Below are 21105 nucleotides of genomic sequence, written 5' to 3' on the forward strand. Positions count from 1 at the left end.
GTGACCTCTGACGTTCAGCGAGGCAGTCACAACGTCTCATCGTGCGCACTTGTGAAATCTGGTAAAGATTGAAATAAAAGTGAAAGTAAGGACGAGAAGTTTGATCAGGGGCCTTACACGAATTCAATTGTCGGCTACAATTTGTGATCGGCTACTTGGCTGCGGTGACAGGTAACGTTAACATGCCTAGCTGAAATCAGCAGATTATTTCAGATTGTACATTAGACAGGCAATGTCCAGTGTATGGTCAAGTGCTTTGTTTGTGTGTTCATTTTGTAAAATCATCAACCAGTTCTGCGTATTTTATCCCAGTGTGTTCTTTGTAAATAGCCTTCTGTCACAGTAGCTTCCCACTGGGCACAAACAGGTTGAATCAGTTATCTCAACGGAATTTGTCAACGTATTGTGACGTGGAATCTAAATGTCATTATTAATGTAAACTGTTGTTTTGTGGGTGAAATTTCAACCACAGGATTATATCATCATTTCAACACATTTTCAACATAGACACATATAAAATATGTTGAATTTGTACCTTTTAAACAACGTCAGATATTCAACATTATATACACCGTCAGATTTTTTGTTGTGGGCAGCACCTCCTACTGTAGATTGGAGAGTTGATCTACAACTATGCTCTTTATTTAGTGATCGGGGAAAAAAAATCGATACAGTTACATATCCGCAATATAATTTTTTGGGCTGTACCTGCACCAAAACTCCAGTATTCTTTTCCTTCATAGCTTGTTCTCCATCTTCTTTTTAAATAGGGAGTCCATTTTTTAAGCACTTTTATTTCCATGACTGATCTAAACTCGTTTTCTAGGGCTTTCTTGTCCCTCTGCAGCAGACATACTGTATAGTGAGCAATATGTTTGGAATATTGAATCGCAATACATAAAGAATCGGGATAATCCCAATACATATCATATTGGCACCTAAGTATCGTGATAATATCGTTTCGTGAGGTCCCTGGCAATTCCCTTCCCTAACTTTATTGGTTTATTGGTATCTTTAAAGGGATACTTTAGATAAAGGTTGATTTGATTTAGTCCTATTCTTTAACTTTGATTCTTGGTTGAGTTGGAGATGTGAATCCAACATATAAATTATTAATTTGTAGACAAACTGGAATTAAAGCCAAAGATACATCTCCTTCAAATGTAGAAATTTTGTTGCGTTTTCAACCAAACACAATTCAATTCCACTTTTGCAATAGAGTAAATTTACTTGTCGACAAGTTAACAAATATATATTGGATTCATCTTTATATTTTATTTTTAATCCCAGTCCCCGTCCCCGCAGGAGGCCTTTTGCCTTTTGGTAGGCCGTCATTGTAAATAAGAAGTTGTTCTTAACTGACTTGCCTAGTTAAATAAAGGTTAAATAAAATTTAGAAAATAAATAATTACTTCTCCAACCAAACCAAAACTAAAAGTTAAATAATAAGTTTAAGCCAGTGGCTCAGATGAAACTATCCAAGCATTAAATTATGATATTTGGCTGCGTTGTCAACCAAACACAATTCAGTAATACTTTAGTAATACAGTTAAGGCTGTCTTCTAAACTAACGTGACAGTATTTATTCAACTGTAAAATGAGTAACACATCCATGGCCACATTTTGAGGTTAGCCTACTGCAACTGACCTTTAAACAGGTCAACATTCACAAGGCTGCAGGGCCAGACGGATTACCACGATGTGTACTCCGAGCATGTGCTGACCAACTGGCAAGTGTCTTTACTGACATTTTCCACCTTTCCCTGTCTGAGTCTGTAATACCAATATGTTTCAAGCAGACCACCATAGTCCCTGTGCCCAAGAACACTAAGGTAACCTACCTAAATGACTAGCGACCCGTAGCACTCACGTCTGTAGCCATGAAATGCTTTGAAAGGCTGATCATGGCTCACATCAACACCATTATCCCAGAAACCCTAGACCAATTTGCATACCGTACCAACAGATCCACAGATGACGCAATCTCTATTGCACTCCACACTGCCCTTTCACACCTGGACAAAAGGAACACCTATGTGAGAATACTATTGATTGACAGCTCAGCGTTCAACACTATAGTGCCCTCAAAGCTCATCACTAAGCTAAGGACCCTGGGACTAAACAACTCCCTCTGCAACTGAATCCTGGACTTCCTGACGGGCCTCCCCCAGGTGGTAATGGTAGGTAACAACACATCCGCCACGCTGATCCTCAACACGGGGGCCACTCAGGGGTGTGTGCTCAGTCCCCTCCTGTACTCCCTGTTCACTCATGACTGCACGGCCAGGCACGACTCCAACACCATCATTAAGTTTGCTGATGACGCAACAGTGACACCGACAACGATGAGACAGCCTATAGGGAGGAGGTCAGAGACCTGACCGTGTGGTGCCAGGACAACAACCTCTCCCTCAACGTGATCAAGACAAAGGAGATGATTGTGGACTACAGGAAAAGGAGGACCGAGCACGTCCCCGTTCTCATCGACGGGCAGGTTGAGAGCTTCAAGTTCCTTGGCGTCCACATCACCAACAAACTAACATGGTCCAAGCACACCAAGACAGTCGTGAAGAGGGCACTACAAAACCTATTCCCCCTCAGGAGACTGAAAAGATTTGGCATGGGTCCTCAGCTCCTCAAAAGGTTTTACAGCTGCACCATCGAGAGCATCCTGACGGGTTGCATCACTGCCTGGTATGGCAACTGCTCGGCCTCCGACCACAAGGCAATACAGAAGGTAGTGTGTACGGCCCAGTACATCACCGGGGCCAAGCTTCCTGCCATCCAGGACCTCTATACCAGGCGGTGTCAAATTGTCAAAGACTCTAGCCACCCTAGTCATAGACTGTTCTCTCTGCTACCGCACGGTAAGCGGTACCGGAGCACCGAGTCTAGGTCCAAGAGGCTCCTAAATAGCTTCTACCCCCAAGCCATAATACTCCTGAACAGCTAATCAAATGGCTACCCAGACTACATGAAGTTGTTGTATAAATAGAAAATATCTGACATTGCATTTCCATTTGAACTTTGTTGTGCTTTTAAATGGTTGAAAGCGCAGTGATAACACATTTAGATGACAACTAAACCAAATATCAGACATTGTTTTTCCACTGGAATTTGTGCTTTTAGATGGTTGAAAGGATAGCTATAACACATTGGGAATTCAACAAACTTCTGTCGTGTCTTTTTGAGTGGCTGACTAAATGTAGAAATCTCATTGATCAACGTCTCAACCAAATATGATCAAAATGTCCACGTTGAAATAACGTTATTTGCCCAGTGGGTTGGTTTGGTTGCTGAATTCTTTCTGCCCACCAGAATGTACCCATCTTCCTGTGACACCTTTGTGGCTCTGCCCCCTGCCACCCAGGGACAGCGCATCGTCTTCGGAAAGAACTCAGACAGGCCCTGTGATGAGGTCCAGGAGGTGGTCTACTTCCCTGCGAGAGACTACAATGCAGGAGAAAAAGTTGAAGTATGTCTTTAAGACCTCCTCTGTACATGTTTTCGACATTTGTAGTGATGTGAAAATGTCACCCGTCTTACACTCAGTAGGTACCCAATGACAGCTGGGTCCCCTTTCTGTCTTGCTCCTCGGACTAGTGCACGTACATCGAAATTGAGCAGGCAGCCCATACCAATGCGGTTGTGTTGAGCAGACCAGCCTGGTTGTGGGGGGCTGAGATGGGTGCTAACGAGCATCAGGTGTGCATCGGAAACGAGGCCGTTTGGGGCAGAGAGAGCGCTGAGGACGAGGAGGCCCTTCTTGGCATGGATTTTGTCAGGTGAATATCTGCCAGTTGATTCATACATCATACATATCTGTTCCTGTCTGTAGTTTGGCATTCTTCCACTAAGCATTGCTCAGGTATTTGCTAATTATTGCTTGTAAAATAAAAATGCATTGCACTGTAAAGCAAATAATGGGGACACATCCATGTGATGGGTTTGTCTTTGCAGACTTGGTCTGGAGAGAGCAGAGACTGCTCAGAAGGCTGTGGATGTTATTGCTGAGCTGCTGGAGAAATATGGCCAGGGAGGAAACTGCATGGAGGACCAGTCTGGCTTTACCTACCACAACAGCTTCCTCATCTCCGACAGGACTGAGGCCTGGGTGATGGAGACGTCTGGGAAGTACTGGGCAGCAGAGAAAGTGGGAGGTACATTTTAATAAGCTATCAGTGTTTAAGTTTGCCCCAACTTGTGAACTTGCAGAGCAATAACAGTTTTGAACGTTGTTTTTGATCCTCCTCTAGATGGATATCGTAATATCTCCAATCAGTACTCCATAACAACCAAGATAGACAAGGAACACCCTGGGATGAGGGAGTATGCCAGGAGCCATGGCTGGTGGGATGGGAAGGCCCCGTTCAGTTTTGCTGAGACATACTCTTTCATGACTACAGCCAGAATAGAGGCGTCTGGCAGCAGATACTGTGAAGGACGGAACCTACTAGAGCGAAGTAAAGGTGAGTTAAGTATGTAGATGAATGTAGGCCTTTGCTTTAGGGATTAGTTGTTTGCGTCAAGTGTAAAAAAAAAATGGGTTTGATCAGATTTGAATCAAAACTGAATAGTGAATCCATATAGGACAGGGCTCTCCAACCCTGTTTCTGGAGAGCTACCGACCTGTAGGTTTTCACTCCAACACCAGTTGGTAACAACCTGATTCAACTTATCAACCAGCTAATTATTAGAATCAGGTGCGCTAAATTAGGCTTGTAGTGAAAACCTACAGGACCATAGCTCTCCAGGAACAGGGTCAGAGAGCCCTGATATAGGATGACAAACCATTTACAATGAATTACTTCTGAGTATTTAGGACACATCACTGCTGAGACAATGATGGAAATCCTGAGGGACAAGGAGAGTGGCATCAACATGGAGGGGATGTTCATGACAACAGGAAGCATGGTGTCTGTCGTACCAATAGACTCCACCCTGCCAGGGGTGCACTACTTCACTGGAACACCTGACCCTGAGAGGTAGCTGGCCACCGCTCACATGCCCTACCTAGCCATGTTAATTGTTCCATCTAAAGTTTATGCAAATCGCAGTATATTAAGGGTCCTTTCTTACCCAACAGGTCTGTTTTCAAACCTTTTGTCTTTGTGAAAGACATTAAACAATTGAAGCAAACTAGCTCTCCCTGTTATGGCCCTGATGACCCTGTGAAGAAGATACCCCGTTTCCAGAGCAAGCCAGATCGCAAACATCCACTGTTTATCAAACACGAGGTGGTGGCTGCAATCATTAACAGCACCAAGGTACAGAACTTTTCCTAATCTATACATCTTAACCCTTTAAAGATTAAGCAAATAATTGGCTTAAATTTAGCATTTTATTTTTTAGGACAAAGGAAAGAAGATCATGCAGAATATGAGAGAGTTAGAAAAGAAGAAGATGGCTGAGATGGAGAAACTTTTATCAAGTGGTATTGCAGACCCTACTTCAGTTGTGCACCTGTTTTCTAACTCAAGCCAGGAAGAACTGAGCGTGTACAGTAACATTTAGTGGGATCTTTCATATTGGAATGACAAGGGGTTGTTTCAAGATCAAACCCCAGTATGCAATAATTTCACTACATTGTAAGAGTAAATGGTAGTTTCACAAATTGCTGCTCATCAGTAAAAAGTATTAATACATCTGGGTCATGATTACAGCCTGTCATATTTTCTTTCAAATCCTTGTTTTATATTTTAAAACAGGCATTATATTTCAACCAAACAGTAATACTAGAGCAGTTGAGGAGAGAGTTGCCTCCAGTTTGACCTTTGAGCTGTTTACTGAGTGATATAAGGCTTATTTGAAGTAAAAGAACAGGACAAATTCCCGTTATTACACCACTGCCGTCAGCCATCTGGAAAACACCCTGAAAAGCCCTAAAGATAGCGCCCCACCCACACGTTACCACAACATGTATCCACCAGTTCTGTTTTAACCCAGTATAAAAGGAATCGCGTAAACCTTTGTTGCAATAGTTGTGTTTTCTTTTCAGAACAGGCTGGGAATCAGAGGAACATGCAGCATTAGTTGGCTTCAAAGTACATGACACTGTACATTCTCAGTCAACTGACATGAAAAAAATATAATACATTGACAAACCATCATTCAAACATTCATAATGCCAAACAAGGTGAATACATGGCTCAATTACCTTATTAGCAACAGTAATAAGCACAACCCCATTAAAAGGACAAGGTAACATCGCTCCAAAATAACTCATAATACATTTAATCTGGCACATTTGGTATCGTACTCCTTTTCTCCCAGCAAACTGAAATGTAATTGTGTATTTGAAAATCCCAAAAGATAGCGGATCAGAAATGTATATTTTTTGGGGGGCCAAGAATCATTAAAATAAGTCAAAACCAAAACCACAATTCTGCATTAGCAGACAAGTCTGCATCCATAAACATTTGACACCATTCTATCTAGCTGCCGCATCCTATTTTCAAGTTCTAAACAAAATGGCCAAATTAAGGATATTTAGAATACACAGCAACATTACAGGCTTCTATTTTTAATACCTGAAGTCACATTGACAAATACCATTCTTGTCATCCGAACTAAGTAAAAACATGTTCAATCAGCCTCATGGTATACGAGTGTCATCAAGGGTATACAAGCTAGTCTGTATAACTTGAGATGATAATGCAAGATATTTGACATCCATACTTTCGCAAGATTATTCATTATTAGTTCTGCCTCCTTGACAAACTTAAATCTCGTTATGCATACAGTACCACACAAAACATATTACAATGGACAGTTCAAAAGAAAACAAACAAGTGCTCAATGCTTGTTATGACTGCATATTTCCCATGTGCAAAACAGTGAGTATTTCAAAAAGCAGCACTCTTCAATTCACCTCTATTGATTATTACTGCTAGGTAGGTAGAGCCCTGGTTTCAGGTTTGGTAGGTAGCCGACATCTGTCATCCTGTGCCTCGGGAGAGCCCTTGAGACTGGGCCTGCCCAGGGCCCACCTTACGCCGTGAAGCGGTAGTGCAGCTCGTCATCTTGGAAGCCGTACTCCTGGGTGATGTGCTGGAGAACCCCACCCTGCTGCAGTCGGCCACCGTAGAGCAGCGCCTCTCCCCGGTCCTGTGACAGACCCACCTGCAACAGCCACTCCACCAGTTCAGTGCCAAGAAAAGTGTCCGCCACCATCCTCTCCCCACACCTGTGTGTCGGAGGACAGATTCACCAACAGGCCAGTTAGGCACTCCCCACAGCTACCAGGGCCAATAGGAACGACAGAAAGAGAGGGGGAGGAGGGAGCAGATAGACAGGAGGAAGATAGCGCACAGACAAAAGCAAGAGAGAACACAACCCATGCACCAAAAGCCATGAGAAAAATAATTTATATTAGGGATGATCAATGGGTATACAAAAATTATGTCAGACTGTCAAATCATAAGCCAAGTCAGAAAAGACTAATAATGAGAGGCGGTTTTAGTGTCTCATATTTAGTCAGAACAATCTCACCATGCAATAGTAGTTTCAAGGACACTGTAAGCCATTTTCACAAATATACAGTGGTTGTACAGCAAAAGCAGACCGTTTCTACTGAATCCCTGAGCAGAGCAGCACTGTAAGGAGACTATAATTGACCCCTGACCTCTTCTTCTGGACAATGTCACGGACACACTGCTCTTTGTGGTACGTGGTGAATTGAGTGCAGGTCATCGTGATGTCGTCAGACACAACCAGTTGAGGCTGCTCCTCTGGCTTCATACTATGCCACAGACTGGACATCCTGGACAAAAACACATGTCAAGGCTTCTTATTCAACACACAGCTTACTACTAGATCCTATGAAATGCAAGTCAGGGAACCACTTACCTCTTTTTAAATGGCAGTATTATCAAATGTTTGTCCAGCCCAAAAATCCCGAATGAGATGAAGCCCTGAGGACAGAAAACACATATGTAAACACCACCATTAAAATGAATAGAGCAGTTGTTAATGCCATTATGTCTAGGCCAGGGAGGCCTATTGTACCTGTCCATAGTTGACCACAGCACAGAAGAACTGCAGCTCTAAGTAGAGTCTCCCAGGAACTCGATTAAACAGCCACCACAGGCAGCTGGACAGGTTCTAAAAACGTGGAGAGAGACATGCATTCAAAACAGGGATCATCATACTAACCCCAAAACTGATGGGCAGGACAGGGGTAAAACAAAATCAACAGGCTGTGTTGCATAAGGTAGGCCTAGCTGTGAGGTAATGGCATAATACTCAAGCACAACATTTCATCATTACATTAACTGACCCTTGAGCAACATCCCAACCAATTAGGTTTTATCTTATCCTGAGGGAGCTTTGTGTGATGAGTCACTCACAGCTAATAGGCTGACGGTCAGTAGCAGGCATAGGAGCACGTGGCGGGCCACCTGTCTGTCTGCTAGCTGCTTCTGCTGCTCCTCCTGGGCCAGTAGACAGCCTGTGGACTCACAGCCAGTCCCACACGGACCTGAGGAAGGCCACAGGGCAGACATGGCTAGTGACCCACAGGGTAATGACATCGTTTCAAATGAATCACTTAGCTAACCTAAGCGTGACATTTGTGTGGGGATAACTGGGGAAAGGAGTATTTCCTGGTCTGACCACCTGTCCTGACCAGGGAAACTCCTTGCCCTTGGTTTAACGATATCATTTGTCTACAGGAAGAGATGGTATCTGACACAACGAATTCAAATGAAGACTAGAGGGATGTAGGTTAGGAGGTTTCTTAAAATCACTACCTGGCTCGATGAGAAGCGCGTCATTTTTGTTTGTGCTGACAATCATATCAGGCATGGGCTGGGACGGAGCACAGTCACACATATGGCACTCTGACAACACACACAGAGAATACATTTGATCAGCATCACACACTTGATTAACAAGTCTACTGTAATATACATGTCATAAATCCTGTATACCTTGGTTGATGCATCCGGTTCTGCCTGGCTCCAACATATCTGGGATAGTTTGGGTATCGGGGCCACTCTGGGGCCTCAGATCCTCAGTAGTGCCTAACAGAGAGTCTCTCTCCAGGACCTGGTACTTCGAATCCCATGTGCCTCGACTGAGGCCCATCAATGAGCCCCCACTCAGCACTATGCTGAAGGCAAGCACAACTGAGGTGCAGATGTTCTGCGGAAGTCAAAAAGACAGTAGGTCAGGATGATGAAGTCATGTTCTACGAGAGGTGATTCTGAATGTCTACTTTCCCCAGTCCGTCTCACCTGGGGTGTCCCGTAGAAGAACGCCGAGTCGATGGTGTCAGGCATCCTCTCCCCAGTTATGAGGAGCACTGCTGCCACAAGGCCTGGGACTCTGTTGGCATCAGATAAGGACTGTGTTTGAGCAGCAGATTCAACAAAAAAGGTCCTTTGGTTTCCAGCTACTTCAGTGGGGGGAAAAAAAAGAAAAAAAAATCATGACTCACCCCCAGCCTGCAATCACCAGGAAGCCTGGCGCAACCTTCAGCTCACCACCCCTCTTCATCAGCACAAGGGAAAGCGCTATCAGACCTAAAAACACCACAACGCGCACTCTAGCTCGAGATCATCATCGTCGCTAGACGCCGCACCTTTCACCTTTCCCTTTCGAATCACAGTATGTCAAACACGCAACACAACAGCATACTGTAGGAGAGAATGACGGTGGTATAACGTTGATGGTCGTGCGGGTGACAGACATACCTGGCCACACGTAAGTACTGTACAGTGAGCCGTACAACAGTGTGAACGTCAACACGTGTCCAATGAAGCTGTCTTGGCGCACGACAAAGTTCCACAAGATCATGCCGACACAAGCTAGAATCTGGACGCACGGAGAGACACACGTCAATAGAAAGCAGCAATCAATGACAACGTCTACACAGTGATATTGCACTTACAACTATGGACAATATGATATGTTCAACATTATTCCTTGAACATACAATACGTCAGTTGATGAACGTTTTTGTGAAAAGTGACAGATATTCAAAAGCCTTGCCTGTGCCAGGAACAGGTTGAGGGTGAACATGTGAGGTAGTCTCTTGAATTTCTTACTCAGGAACATGACAGTTACTGTCCAAACCTGTAACAAAAAGACCTCAAAACTAGATATGCTCGTCTACACAAACCATACATAAAACGATACCATATGTCTTCATGTAAACCGGAATTGCAAAATGGTTGGTCCCATGTTTCAGCTGAAATAAAGACCCCAGACCAGGACCTCCACATGCCTGACACCATCACATTCACTATATACACGTGCACCGACAACACACACACTCAATTTGCTGCTGCTACTCTGTTCTTTATTTTACTCTTATTAATCCTGATGCCTAGCCATTTTACCCTGCCTTCATGTACATATTTACCTCAAATACCTCTGCACATTGATCTGGCACTGGTACTCTCTGTATACGGCTGCATTCTAAGCAAGCATTTCACACTAAAGTCTACACCAGTTGTATATGGCACATGTGACAAATAAAACTGGATATGACCAGTCTAGAAAAAAATAAAAATAATAATATGGCCAGGCGAATGGGAACAGGAACAGAAAATAAACAGTCCCAAATCAAATGTATTTATAAAGTCCTTTTAACACCATCAGATTTTTACTAGCAATGTGTTCCCGGTTCGTTACAGAAGTGAAACGGGGGTAACATTATAGGAGGAAGTAAGTCTCACGTACCATGTCATTGGCACCAGACAGAGACATCCTGCTGATGACTTTGAACTGCTTGGTTTCAAGTCATATCCCCATCCCTGCTGTTCATAGACTTCCTGCGCTTTTCAATGTCATTGTATCTCTTTTCAATACAGAATTGGTGTAGCCCAGCCTAGACAGTATCACCTAATACTACTGTCCCCGAATTCCACAATATAAATGGGATTAGGTACAAAGACACTTTAGTACAAATCAACACAGCACCCTGCTTGGGGATTAGAATTTCCTGAAATCCGACCACCCTGTGAAATAAAATAGGCTAACCAGCACAAAGCCAGTCAGGAGATAAAGACTACCGTTAATGATAGTTCTTCGTTCATAATGGTGGGAGGCAGTCAACAACTCACCAGTGTAACTAAGCTGATGATGCTGACATTAAAGCTGACATTCTGCAGTGAATCCATCAACGGCTTAGGGTCCATCCATGGTATTGTCAGCAACCAAGCAGAAACATACATTATGGGAGCTGAGAGGAATGTGCTGAGTACCATCCCCGAGGTAACCTGTTAGAAAACAATTATGACACTGTCAATGTCTTCCTATGGCATACATTTCTATTAGGGATGCACGATCTAAAAATCGGTGAGCATAACGGAATCGGACAATATTAGCGAAAAATGCCAATGTCGGCCCGATGTGCAAGAACGATGTCAAAGCTGACGTGCATGCGTACCTATATAACGTAGGTAGACGACGTAATGACGCCGCAAGAAATATAGCGCTACGTGTGCAACACAGCATTCCTAACCTAGCCCACAATGTCTGCTGTGTGGATTCGAGCAGTCGACAAGTCGAGCAGTAATTTGAAAGATTTGAGTCGTCTCGCTGAAATTTTCTTAATGGCGAAATCCATTAACGCCAAGATAACGGAATTCATTGCCCTTGACAATTAACGTATCTCTGTCGTGGATGATGTTGGCTTTCGCTGACTGGTCAAGCACCGGTAAACACTACCAAGTAGGTGCTATTTTTCAGATGTTGCCCTACCAGAGTTACACAGTATTGTTGAAACTCACATCTATGAGCTACTTGCTATGGGCTTCACTGCTATTAGCTTCATGACTGACATTTGGACCAGCGATGTCTGCCCCATAAGCATGGAGTCTGACAACACAGTGGGTCAACGAGGATTTCGTACTGAGGAAAGCCGTATTGCATGCTCAAGAATGTGCTGGTTCTCATACCGCTGCTGCCATTTCAATGGCATTTGAGAACATGTTTGAAACTTGAACACTCCTAGCTCCATTCGAACAACTGACTGGAGAAATAAACTCATCAACTGTATCTACAGCAGATGTGATACCCTCTGTCATGGCATTGAAATGCCTTCTCAACAAAACTGCCGACACAGACCGTTGGGTTAACTTGGAAAAGTACTCTACTAGAGGCTGTGAACAAGCGATTTGGTGGCATTCTCTCTGAGCCTCTAGGTATAAGGACCGCTACTTCGACGCAGACAAGAAACAGGGTTTATGTGAAATGTTCCAGACACAGCTGGACAAGATAGAAACGGACATAGTGACAGTGCGCACGGAGGAAGAGAGGCCACGGACAGACAGAGCTGAAACTTCACTGCTTGACATGTAAGATGAAATCCTGGTTGAGAATGAAACGACTGAACAAATGAACAACAAAACAGCACAGGAAGTAAGGGAAAGAAATAGGTTTTGATTTCATTTTACTGGTAATGGGGACAAATGCCAACAAAATAACTTTTTGGTCAGTGTGTGTGTGTTTCAACTATTTAACTGTACTAGAATGTTTAAAAGGCCACACATTTTAAAAATAAATAATCGGAATCGTTCTTTTTGGGGGGGCAAGGAAAATATCAGATATCGGTCAAAAATATAATATCGGTGCATCCCTAATTTCTATCCATACAGGAGAGGGTTGATGACTTACAACTTGTAGCTCCATGTTATAGTGAGCAGCGTAGATGGCCACACTGGGGGCGGTAGGGAAGACTCCATAGAGGAAGGCATAGTTGGAGAGACTGGATTGGTTGAGACCAGAGTTGGTGTGGTTGACATACAGTAGCTCCACCATTTCTCGACAGATCAACGGCATCACCAACCTCCAGAAGAAGAAAATTAAAAAAACACGTTATTTCAAGTTTAACGTTACTAAAGGTTTACAAGAGAAACGCTGGATTCCTTCACAATAAATCGTCAGGTGAGAAGGAAGAGACTTTATTTCTTCTCCTAACCCTTGACAATAATGTTCTGCAGGTAAAAACACTGAAATGTGGGTGAGTGCCAGCATTGAAGAAGGTTGGTAATACACAATACAATGGCAGTCATGAGCCTACTGTTCCCTTGTGTGTGACAGACCTATATGGATCTACAGTTAGTTCTGAGTCAATAATATGTTTTTGTCAGCTCTCTGACAGGCCCAGACCTGCATGACATTACACCAACACAAAAATGTAATAACAAGCAGGTGTGGTCTTAGGTCCTGACACTGTATAATTACAACTAACCCTTTAAGAACAGGATGAACATATTTGAACTGCAGGCCTATATGAATATGAAATTGTATCACAGTTCATGTATGCTTAAGTCAGTATTAGGTAAAAAAATGTTTGCCATTATACTGTACACGTGTAATAATCTACCCTAACATTCTCAAACAATCCCTCCTAAATCCACCCAAAAACACTCACAGTTTTGCAGTGATGAGCAGGATCAGGGCTACAACAGTAGACCTGGTGAGCTTCCCCAACTGGCCCACCATGGAGAGGCCCAAGTAGAACAGAGCTGCTCCTCCAAAAGAGTTGGCCAGGCCATCCACAAACTGCTCCATGAAAGCAGGGATCTTCTGGGCCAGGATGAAGTGGAAGATAATGCCAATAACAACCATGAAGACGATGGGATTCTTCAGAACCTGAAGGATGACCACACCCACTATCTGGAGTTTGTTCTGCTGCCGGTCTCTCTGGTCCCTCCACTTCTGGATCTCACAGAAGGCAAAGCCAATTGGGTTGAGAAGCATGAGAGACACTGGGGCCACCAGGTAGATGTACTGTAGGTACTCTGGGTGGGTGTTCTTATACAAGGCCTCAACTGTGGGAAAAAAAAAGGTACAGTTTAGGAAGGTATATTTTAGGGAGGACAGCAGAGTGAATCAAAATCTGTGCCACAAATCAACCAAATAAGATTTAAAGTATAAAAGACATTCGAGACATCCATTTCCTTTGTTCTGAGGTTCTGCAAGGAGGAGGCTCTCAAATTTTAAGTGGAGTGAAACTCAAAATTCAAAAAGGCACATCTGAGCAATCTTCTCTGCAGGTGCATGGTAACAGTAGAACAAGATGAAGGAAAAAGGAAACTGCACACTGCTCTGATAGTAACACTGATCTTTAATCAAATTACACACCGATACGTAAGCTTATTAAAGATCAGTGTTACTATCAAGAGCAGTGTGCGGTTTCCTTCTTCCTTCATCAAGTGAAGTGAAACTGAAAGGATGGAAAGAAGAAGAACACAACACTCACCAATAGGATATCCCAAAGCAAAGTCATTGCTTTGAGTAGCAAAGATTGAGAAGAGACCAGCTTTGCTGAAGCGAGTGTCGGGACTGGAAACCAGTAGTGTAATCACACACACAATGAAAAACACAGACACTTTGGCGATGAGAATACTCCACAGAAATGGCCAGATGACATTGCCAAAGTCCAACAGTACCATGTTCTTAAAGAGCAATGCTGGGAGGGCAAACTTGGACACAAAGTTCCCCAATCCTTTGCCCTGTGTGGATGTGATGATGTTTGCACGCCCAGCAATGTAGCCACACAAGATGATCCCAAAACACTCCAGGAGTGCTGGGAAGAGCTTGTCAATGGACATGGTTGGAGGGGTGTCAGGGGGATCCATGTCCCCATAGGAAATATTGAGGTTGGCAGGGACCTTCATAGTGGCGGTGGTGGCTTAAGTCCTCAGATAGCAGCTCTCATGGTTGGCCACACTGATGGGGTTGCTGGTGTCACTACCAGTCACTGAAAACAGAAAATACATGGAGGTCAGTCAACTACTACGATTTCAATTTAGAGTCCCTAAAAACAGCAGTAATGACAATGTCTTGCACAACTGAAACATTTCTGGAAAAAAAAAAAGTCTGTAGAAGTAAAACAATTTAGTAGTTTTTTTTCCACACGCATGTTCGTCAAAACTGAACACTTAAGATAGCTAGATAATAACAAAGTTTACATTTATCCACTGACGCCAACCAGAAAATGTGGTACCAATGACTTTGACAACATATGTAACTACCGTGTAAATACTAGGTATATGTAACTACCGTGTAAATACTAGGTATATGTAACTACCGTGTAAATACTAGGTAGAAGTTAGATGGGTAACTGGTAAACACACACCAAATGCAACCCACAGTCTATCAGTTAGCTAGTAGTTACTTTGTAGCCTAATGCAACCTTCTGACAGTGTAAGCTACTTTTAAACAACTCGGACAAAACAGCGATGCTAGTTTTAGGTCCCAAAAAAACAAAGATCTGCTGTTTGATCATACAATCTAGATGGTTGTAAAGTCATCTCAAATAAAAAACTGTGAAGGACCTCTGCGTTGCTCTGGAACCTGATCTCTTTTGACGAACATATAAAGAATATTTCAAGGGCAGCATTTTTCCATCTTCGTAACATTAAAACATTGAAACTTTTTGTCCAAAAATGATGCCGAAAAACTAATCCATGCTTTTGTCACTTATAGATTAGATTACTGAAATGCTCTTCTTTCCGGCTACCCGGATAAAGCACTAAATAAACTTCAGTTAGTGCTAAACACGGCTGCTACAATTGACTTGAACCAGACAACTAGACCATATTACTCCAGCGCTAGCCTCTCTACACTGGCTTCCTGTTAAGGCTAGGGCTGATTCCAAGGTTTTCCTGGACTTGCTCCTACCAATGTCTCCAATTTGGTCCTGCTGTACATACACTACGTGACCAAAAAGTATGTGGACACCTGCTCGAACATCTCATTCCAAAGTCATGGGCATTAATATGGAGTTGGTCCCCCCCTTTGCTGTTATAACAGCCTCCACTCTTCTGGGATGTTGGAAGATGGCTGAATGGAAGCAAGTCCACGCAGCAATGAGCATTAGCGAGATTTTATTTTTATTTATTAAACCATGGAAGTCAGTTAAAAACAAATTGTTATTTACAATGACGGCCTACCCGTCATTGTTGTTGGGTGATTAGGCCTGGCTCGCAGTCGGTGTTCCAACTCATCCCAAAGGTGTTCGATGGGGTTGAGGCGAGGGCTCTGTGCAGGCCAGTCAAGGCCTTCCACATTGATCTCGACAAACAATTTCTGTATGGACCTCGCTTTGTGCACAGGGGTGACCTCTACACCACTCCAGCTGACGCTTGGCATTGCACTTGGTGACCTTAGGCTTGTGTGCGGCTGCTCGGCCATGGAAACACATTTCATGGAGTTCCATCGAACAGCTATTGTGCTGACATTGCTTCTAGAGGCAGTTTGGAACTTGGTGGTGAGCGTTGGAACTGAGGACAGATGATGTTTACGCGCTATGCGCTTCATCACTCGGCAGTCCTGTTCTGTGAGCTTGTGTGGCCCACCACTTCACGTCTGAGCTGTTGTTGCTCCTAGACGTTTCCACTTCACAGTAACGGCACTAACAGTTGACCGGGGCAGCTCCAGCAGGGTAGAAATTTGATGAACTGACTTATTGGAAAGGTGGCATCCTATGACGGTGCCACGTTGCAAGCCACTGAGCTCTTTAGTTCGAGCCATTCTACTGCCAATGTTTGTTTATGGAGATTGCATGGCTGTGTGCTCGATTTTATTCACCGGTCAGCAACGGGTGTAGCTGAAATAGCCGAATCCACCAATTTGAAGGGGTGTCCACATACTTAATGTCCCTACACGCATGCTATGGTCACAAGACGCAGGCCCCCTTATTGTCCCTAGAATTTCTAAGCAAACAGCTGAAGGCAGGGCCTTCTCCTATAGAGCTCCATTTTTATGGAATGGTCTACCTATCCATGTGAGAGACGCAGACTCTCTTGACCTTTAAGTCTTTACTGAGTAGGTCCTATGATTGAGTGTAGTCTGGCCCTGGGTTGGCGAAGGTGAATGGCAAGGCACTGGAATGATGAACCGCCCTTGCTGTCTCTGCCTGGCTGGCTCCCCTCTCGCCACTGGGATTCTCTGCCTTTAAGCCTATTACGGGGGCTGAGTCACTGGCTTACTAGTGCTCTCCCATGCCGTCCCTAGTAGGGTTGTGTCACGTTGTACCAGGCTTTTTTCCCCCCGCTATACTCGACTTGAGTAAGTTGAGCTACTGATGTGATCTTTCTGTCCGGTTTTGTGCCCCCCTCGGGCTTGTGCGGTGGAGGAGATCTTCGTAGGCTATAGCCTTGTCTCAGGGTAGTAAGTTGGTGGTCTATTGATATCCCTCTAGTGGTGTGGGGGCTGTGCCTTGGCGAAGTGGGTGGGGTTATACCCTGCCTGGTTGGCCCTGTCCGGAGCTATCGTCAAACAGGGCCAGTGTCCCCTGACCCTCTCAGCCTCCAGTATCTATGCTGCAATAATCTATTTGCCGGGGGGCTAGGGTCAGTCTGTCCTATCTGGTGAGATTCTCCTGTCTTATCTGGTGTCCTGTGTGAACTTAAGTATTCTCTCGCTCTCTCGCCATAATTACATAAAAACAAAATGGATGACCATGCCTTGTAATGTTTCTAAAAGCAAGAAATGTATTATTAGTAAGAAATAATGTGGTATGTCTTTTAACCAAAATAACAGATACAAAATGTTCAGCTGCCCCTTTAATGACAAGACGTTACCAAGGTAACGGGGTCACTCAAGTAGTATAAATGTGTCAGCGTGTGAGATTTGGGCATCTCTTCACTATCAGCTGAAGCAGCAGACTCAAACTAACATCGACAAATAAATGAGCTTGTGAACAAAACAATATAAAATAGCCAAGAAGCGAGTACAAAGTCTCACTTTGTAGACTTTAGACTAAATCAGACCAACAACTTTTATGCCTGTGCGCAGCGCCTCTAAAAAAATGAATCTATCAGCATAGAAGCCCAGCATCCCGGAGTCGCCTCTTCACTGTTGACGTTGAGACTGGTGTTATGCGGGTACTATTTAATGAAGCTGCCAGTTGAGGACTTGTGAGGCAGTAGTGTAAATCCTCCTTTGCATGTTTGGGTATTATTCTACACACTAGCCCTGTCAAATACCCATACAAGCGTACTACATACTTAAACTGCACACTCATTTCTACATTTGATCTAGCAGAATTCACTCGTCATTGACAACAGCTGATAAGCAGATGAATTGACGCGCTGTACCAAAATTAGCGAATGGGACCCGTCGACGCAATCTCACATTATATGACGCATTGAGTACCATTTCAAAAATGTTGCATACTATAACACATTTTTTTGCATACTATTAAGTATGTTAGTATGGGAATTCGCACACTGCCAATTCTAATGAGCTCCGCTCCAAAACAAGACCAAATTTGGGTGGTCTGGATCAAGCATAGACATCAATGTTTCACAAGTTCTGACATCATAGTAGTTCATTACAGTATATTATACTGTACTCTAGTGGGCTCTACTGTACTGAACTCTACACACTGACCTACATTCTAGTCTAGTTGTATTTACTGTACTGTTCAAACTTGTGAAACAGACGTCTATGATTGGTTCAGATTTGGATTGACCAAATTTCAACTATATTCCAACGTCCATGGACACCTGGGGTGTCAGTCAGTTCTCAGAGGGTGAGAGTGCTGGTTACAGTAAATGGATAGAGGGGGCTCATGGGTAGGTCTCCATAAGAGCTGCGAAAGATGACATTAACTGGAGAGAGAAGAAAGACAGAGACAACGAGGAAGAGAGAGCGAGAGGAAGACAGCGACAGACAGTTAAGACTTCTTTCACACGTTTGCGTTGACCACCACACGACAGACATAAAGAAAACAGCTATGACCTGAACATAACTGTATGACAGTACAGTAGAGAGGTGACCCAACAGAGTTGTGACAAATTGGAGTTCCCATAGTAGACTATTTAGTTGCAGTCATTCGGTTACTGATTTATTGGTCACTTACCTATTTGGTAACAGAATGACGCATTTCATAGAACATATATTGACTCTTAGCTTTCATTTGACACCAAATGTAATGTGCTCGTGAATCATGGGGCGTTTTACATGGAAATGCCCATTATCTAAATTAGCTAACGTTAGCTATAGACAGCCAATTAACCTTGCTCTATCCAGATAGTATGCGCGCTATTTATAGATAGGTGACATGCTAGCTTGTCAAAGGCAATGAATGTACCGGCTGCTATTTTGTCTAGTCTACTTCAAGTTGCTAACAAAAAAAGACAAGACAGCTTACCGATACCTCTCCATGTCAAGTGCACCGTCTGTGTCTGACAGTTCATGTTACTACACTCCTTGTGTTGACTGCAGTGCAAACTACTTCACCAATCAAATGACATGGGGCGGAAGGGACCAATGGGTGGATTCGATTATGCTGAACCGTGGGGCACCGGACTCTGGCCCGTGACGTGGATAGGCAAAAGCGGTGAGGGAGGACCGCACTTTTCAAATACAACAGTAATCTGCGCCACTCGGTCATGTTGTCCACAAGGCAGCACGGTGGATCGTCCAGAATCATACAACATCTCTTAGCATTTTCAAACTAGTCTTCATTGGGTAGGCAGATAAAGGGTTTTTACCAAAAGCAATCACTTTCGCATGTGAAAACATAGAATCCCACTAATTTCCACATGCTTAATTACGTCACTTAACTTTTTTTTTTAGGCGACTACGCAGTGGGCTTTGAACGGGGTACCTGGCTCACGCCCGGGAGGCAGCCCGGTTTCAAAACAAACGCAATCAATTTCCTACCTTCGGTCGCCCGGGCCAGATTAATCGAAACCCCTTGTTGTTGGCGAATGGTCTTCTTCTTCTTCGAGGTTTATTGGCAGACTTCAACCTATAAAGTGCATTGCTGCCACCTACTGTACGAGTTAGTGAATGATAGAACAAATATATTGCATGAATGTTCATAGACTTAGATAGACATCGCATCATTGTATCTGTCCAATTAAGACGTCTGTTAGAGCACGAGCAGCGCCACTGAGGACATCTCCATTTTGAACAGAGAAGGATGGTGGGAGGAGCTATAGGAGGACGGGCCTTTTTTAGTGGCTGGAATGGATTTTTGTATTTTTTATTTAACCTTTATTTAACTAGGCAAGTCAGTCAAGAACAAATTCTTATTTACAATGACTGCCTACCCCGGCAAAACCCTCCCCTAAGCCGGACGACGCTGTGCCAATTGTGCGCCGACCTACGGGACTCCCGATCACGGCCAGTTATGATACAGCCTGGGATAAAACCGGGGTCTGTAGTGACGCCTCTAGCACTGCGATGCAGTGCATTAGACAGCTGCACCACTCGGGAGCCCTTATAAGTAAACCAAGACAACAATTAGACATCAATTACTTCTTGCTAGTTAGGAGACACTGTCTCCATTACAACACACTGCATGACAGGGTAGTGAATTGCTCATCATCGCTGCTCTCCCAAGATGGGTGGTAATTTTATATAGCATCTTTTTAAAAAAAGTTTCCTCAATGGAATGGTATCAAACACATCAAATGAATGGAAACCACATGCTTGGCTCAGTTCCATTTATTCCATTCCCATATTGCAATGAGCCAATATAGCTCCACCCACCAGACGCCTCTGATTTTGAAGTAGTCCATTTTCTTATTCTACTACTTCTTTGAGTTGGCAAACAAACTGGAAGGGTGCACACTGCCACCTAGACTGCATTGGATGATCCCTCGGGGACCTGGATGGAATTATGTGATCCTTCCTTAACCCATATGAAGTGTCAGTTGACTACTTTAAAGTGGTGAAAGTCCTCAATGGGACTGCTCATGCTAAAATGGCCTTTGGGTACTAGAGTCTTCTATCTATCTCTATAGGAGTATTGCACATAGGCCTCTCACATGGTTAAAATTCAGTCTATTGTAGTGTTCAGGACCTCAACGTTCCACAAAGTTTCACATGCAGTACTTTTTAGTAAATGTTGCCATTTATCGCATTGATTATTATCTCACTGGTTCAAATATGATTTCCTTTGATTGCACAATATCCTTACTAGCTAGCAGACTGTCAAACACTCCCTAAAACACTTCAACGAGCAGGCCTTTCTATCGACCTGCCCCGGATATCCTGGAAGGATATTGAAATCATTCCGTCAGTAGAGGATGCCTGGTTATTCTTTAAAAGTGCTTTCCTCACCATCTTAAATAAGCATGCCCCATTCAGAAATTTAGAACCAGGAACAGATATAGCCCTTGGTTCACT

The 21105-nt window shown here is 43.6% G+C and overlaps 2 protein-coding genes across 4 annotated transcripts; one reads left to right on the plus strand and one right to left on the minus strand.

The window, feature by feature from the left end:
• Window positions 1–11: 11 nt before the first annotated feature.
• scrn3 (secernin 3) lies at window positions 12–5966 on the plus strand. The gene is made up of 8 exons (XM_014164018.3): window positions 12–171; window positions 3319–3475; window positions 3604–3785; window positions 3961–4160; window positions 4257–4469; window positions 4823–4985; window positions 5087–5267; window positions 5353–5966. Exons 2-8 carry the CDS (start codon window positions 3320–3322, stop codon window positions 5512–5514), a joined length of 1257 nt encoding a protein of 418 aa, XP_014019493.1. The 5' UTR covers window positions 12–171; window position 3319; the 3' UTR covers window positions 5515–5966.
• gpr155a (G protein-coupled receptor 155a) lies at window positions 5323–19234 on the minus strand. 3 transcript variants are annotated; one of them, XM_014164016.3, is made up of 16 exons: window positions 19118–19234; window positions 14216–14716; window positions 13385–13784; window positions 12625–12796; window positions 11070–11225; window positions 9994–10077; window positions 9696–9816; window positions 9440–9524; window positions 9237–9327; window positions 8931–9144; window positions 8751–8840; window positions 8349–8479; window positions 8008–8103; window positions 7849–7913; window positions 7625–7762; window positions 5323–7186 (listed from the first exon to the last, which is right to left on the minus strand). In XM_014164016.3, the coding sequence occupies exons 2-16, from the start codon at window positions 14631–14633 to the stop codon at window positions 6991–6993; spliced, it is 2457 nt and encodes an 818-aa protein (XP_014019491.2). In that variant the 5' UTR covers window positions 14634–14716; window positions 19118–19234; the 3' UTR covers window positions 5323–6990. The 3 variants fall into 3 exon arrangements, with proteins under 3 accessions (XP_014019491.2, XP_082823139.1, XP_045560441.1); XM_082967013.1 differs by having other exon boundaries at window positions 5323–7238; XM_045704485.2 differs by lacking the exon at window positions 9440–9524 and having other exon boundaries at window positions 9237–9397.
• Window positions 19235–21105: the final 1871 nt, after the last annotated feature.

Source organism: Salmo salar, chromosome 21, assembly GCF_965601325.2.
Source record: "Salmo salar chromosome 21, fSalSal1, whole genome shotgun sequence".
In the NCBI taxonomy this organism is placed as follows: domain Eukaryota; kingdom Metazoa; phylum Chordata; class Actinopteri; order Salmoniformes; family Salmonidae; genus Salmo; species Salmo salar.